We start from the raw sequence: 4,098 nt of genomic DNA on the forward strand, positions 1-4,098 counted from the left end.
TTTTTTTTTTTTTTTTTTTTTTTTTTTAACTAGAAACAAATGACTTCATTGATAGAATGAAATTACAAAAAAGAGGGGATGAAAGCCAAAAAACACCATGGAAATTACAGAAAGGTTGTCCATTTGGCACCAAGAATGGATGAACCATATGATAAAATCTACACCAAGAAAAGCTAACAAAAATAAGGTCAGAACTGAGTCTGAATCCCTAACCAGGTTAAGCCATAGAATTTTCTTCTCCTTAGTAATTAAGAAATCAATTGAATTCTATAGTTAGGAACTAAAACGAAATTCAGAATGTTCAATATTGCCGTTTAAGTTTGGAATAAGAGAAGATATTACATGGATTTGTAAAGGAAAAAAAGATGTTGGCCTTCATTTTACCAACTGAATTCAATTTTTTCCCAATAAGATATAAAAACTAAGATGAAGTATCTAATGGCAAATCATACATCTTTTAAAAAAATAGAACACAGTTCGAAAGCTAAATTATTGTTCCAATCAACCTTCAAATTTATTTGGAACTGGATTTAAAATCTTGAGTTCATGCATTCCAAGCTTGTTAGGCCTCTAATACTATATGTCTATAACAGGAAGGGAAAATGGAGATTGTATCTCTTATGACGGTTAGATTACGAGTTTGGTATAGTTTGTATGCGGGAAGTGAGCTTGAGAATATGTACTTCAGGATAGGTTTTGCTCATGGGATAAGCCAGCCCTCTCGAATAGGCTAGATTAAGTGTCTTGACACTCTTCTAAGCTTTCTAATAGTAAATAACAGCCTGGTTACCCAATCGTATGGATAATCCTTGCCGATTCATAACTCAACCGATTCTTAAATTATCAACATGTTATCGATAGTTAACCTGAAATTGTAACGGCCCAAACCCACCGCTAGCAGATATTGTTCTCTTTGGACTTTCCCTTTCTAGCCTCCCCTCAAGATTTTAAAATGCGTCTGCGAGGGAGAGGTTTCCGCACCCTTACAAGGAATGCTTCGTTCCCCTCTTCAACCGCTGTGAGATCTCACAATCCACCCCCCTTGAGAGCCCAATGTCCTCGCTGGCACACGCCCGGTGTCTGGCTCTGATACCATTTGTAACAGCTCAAGCCCACCGTTAGCAGATATTGTCCTCTTTGGACTTTCCCTTTTGAGCTTCCCCTCAAGGTTTGAAAACACGTATGCTAGGGAGAGGTTTCTACACCCTTACAAGAAATGTTTCATTCCTCTCACCAACCGACGTGGGATCTCATAGAAATTTTCTTTGGCATGTGAATTTCAATTCACCATTTGGTCAATTAATCGACATCTACACAATTGTTACAGTAACCTGCCTCAAGCGTATGGAAAATTTCAAATAGAAGTTGAAGACGCATACCTTATCAACTTTGTTTCCAACAAGCATCTTTATGCACTCTGGATTTGTTGAATATAGGTCTATTTCCCTCGCCCATACCTCAGTCAGGTTTGTAAATGTCTCTCTCCGCGTTACATCATAAACTGTCACAGTTGCCCTTCTATGTCATAATCAAGAATTGCAAAATATTGGACAGAAGAACAAGCAAACTTACAATTTCGTAAATCATGTACAATGTTTAAACTACGCATATGTAAGATATATACTTAGTTAGGAAGAATCACATAAAAAGAGGAATTAGAACACACCCATAATGATCCCTTGGGCACCTCTGTAGTATGAACTAGTCAATGTTCTGAATCTCTCCTGCCCAGCTGTATGATTGAATATTGAGTTAGTGGTAAACTAGATTTCTTTCATGCAAATTCAGTACAAGAAACATATAAGAACTAATGCTCTAGTACCATCGAAAAAGTCACAGCTAATGAACAAGAACGACCATATCATCTTTATAATTGACAGCACTAGAACCATTAGACAACAATTGAGAATTAGAATAAGCCTGACCATTTGAGCAATTCTTTAGTCTGTTAAATCAATATTCAAATTTGGTTCGAACATTATTATGAACAAGTTTATAATCTCGATGAAATAGCTCTAGTAGGCTGTAGGTTCAATAAAGCTTTACATGAACATGCAGAGTTCATTCATGTTGAATTGATCTATAAAGCAGAACTACATCATATATATGGTCAATGTTAACAAGCATTTTCGTCATCTATATTTATTTTTTGATTAATTAAATTTATTACGGTCATCCATTCATTTAATGCCTCATAGTATGGAACACTCCCACTCTGGGACTAGGGAGATCCCCTAGACATCCTATTTCCGTGCCTTTCCTCCTTCTCCCCCTATTATCAAAGAAAAAGGCCCCACTTCCATTGGGGCCCCATTCTAACTTCTACAGTCGACACAACTGAAATATGTGTTCCAGCACTCATCGGGTTCATGATAAGGGCGTGTAAGTACAAAATGAACTTTTGTGCTGCTGAACAAAAACCAAGCTATGCAAATGGATAGGCCTCAATGTATTTATAATTTAGTATACTGTACAGCTGCCTGCCTATTCTTAGCAACCATATTACTTGTACAATATCTTCTGGTAAATTAATCATATTATATATCCGTTCCGTGCTTCTTTGCAAAAACAAATACCTTTAACATGTGTGAGAAATACAACAGATGCCCTCACAAGAAAGAAAATGCAGGAAGACGAAAGAACAGAAGAATGCTACGAAAATTATGACATGGACAAGCTTAATTACCTGTATCCCAAATTGCAAGTTTCAGCTTCTTACCCCCAGCAGTAACATACTTTACCTTAAAATCGACGCCTACACATAAAAAATAACAATCATTTAATTAGAATTGGTTTCTATTTATCTGATGGCTATCCTGCCATCCCAGGGCACAGATTATGTAGCAATTCAACTCTAAATGACCAGTGATAATTGAGCTGCTAGAAAGGATACAGTGCATATTCTTTTGACAAAGAACACTCATTGATGTTTGAAAAGTTGCAAACTAGAAAACAGAACATATTACAATTAGCCATTGATTAAATGCCAATAATAAAGCCATTGTCATAGTACTATAAAGCTATTTCAACAAAAACGAATTAAGAATACAACGGAATAAGAACAAACCTTACATTACTCGAAAACAATGATTTTCCATTAGACATTGATATACAAATTAGCTCTTTATGACTTCTCATATTTAGCTTTCCAGATATGATTAAAGCTAAATTCCTTAAACTGTCCTAAAAAATGACACACAAACTTGATCATCTTAGAGCTTCATTCTGCTCTCTTGTTCCTTTTTCTTAACATTGGCCCTCTAAATTTTCCCTTCCATTTCATTTGTTTGTTTTCAATCTCAACTCCTCCATGCACAAGGTGGAGTGAAACTTCAGCATTAGCAGCATTTCATGATCTATCGACACTGTTCTTAAAAATGATAAACCAATTTGTCACAGCTCATTTTCAACAAAATGAATAAGATCCCACAAAATCAAAAGGCAAAAGTGCAAAATAACTCTTAAGAACTGACCGATTGTAGGTGAGAGATCCTCGAAGCTATCGGAAGTGAAACTCAACAGCAGACTACTTTTCCCAACCCCCGAATCCCCAATCATCAACAATTTGAACAAGTAATCAAACTCGATTTGATTCGACGTCGAATCCATCGAATCCGCCCTCCAACGGGTCCAACTCAATCAACAATTTTCAAAATAAGATCGCTTCCAGATCACGTACCTAAACAAATCAAATAAAACCCAAACTCAGCGGATTCGTATAAATCAAAGCAGCATATGAAAAGGGCAATATCGGTGCCAGAAACAGATTTGAACAAATCACAACCAAATTACGCATAACATGACGTTAAAACGGATCAGATTTAATACCCAAATGCCAAAATCTAATAGAAATTGATGAAGCGTCCAGTGAGGAGGAAAAAGGAAACAAAGAATTTGGAGACCTCCCTGATCTTGATTTCGTTTCTATTATTTGTGGTGGTGAAGGTAATCGATTAAGAAAATGGAACTTCGATTGAAAATGCCGACCCGTGCCGAGCCCGCCCTTAACTCGGGAGTCAACTCAGGCTGATCGATTGATTGGGAAGGAGGCAACCACAAAAAAAAAAAAAAAAAAAAAAAAAAAAAAAAAAAAAAAAA

The 4,098-nt window shown here is 36.3% G+C and overlaps 1 protein-coding gene across 1 annotated transcript in view; it reads right to left on the reverse strand.

Moving 5' to 3' along the window:
• The window catches only part of LOC111451809 (ras-related protein RABC1-like), a 6,092-nt gene extending 2,035 nt beyond the window's left edge, over positions 1 to 4,057 (reverse strand). The window contains exons 1-5 of the mRNA XM_023092376.1: positions 3,829 to 4,057; positions 3,474 to 3,679; positions 2,687 to 2,755; positions 1,667 to 1,732; positions 1,380 to 1,501 (exon numbers count right to left, since the gene is read on the reverse strand). Coding sequence (XP_022948144.1) covers positions 1,380 to 1,501; positions 1,667 to 1,732; positions 2,687 to 2,755; positions 3,474 to 3,609 — 393 coding nt within the window. The 5' untranslated portion in view covers positions 3,610 to 3,679; positions 3,829 to 4,057. The remainder of the gene's footprint in view (positions 1 to 1,379; positions 1,502 to 1,666; positions 1,733 to 2,686; positions 2,756 to 3,473; positions 3,680 to 3,828) is intronic.
• Positions 4,058 to 4,098: the final 41 nt, after the last annotated feature.

Source organism: Cucurbita moschata, unplaced genomic scaffold, assembly GCF_002738365.1.
Source record: "Cucurbita moschata cultivar Rifu unplaced genomic scaffold, Cmos_1.0 Cmo_Scf00013, whole genome shotgun sequence".
NCBI classification, from domain to species: domain Eukaryota; kingdom Viridiplantae; phylum Streptophyta; class Magnoliopsida; order Cucurbitales; family Cucurbitaceae; genus Cucurbita; species Cucurbita moschata.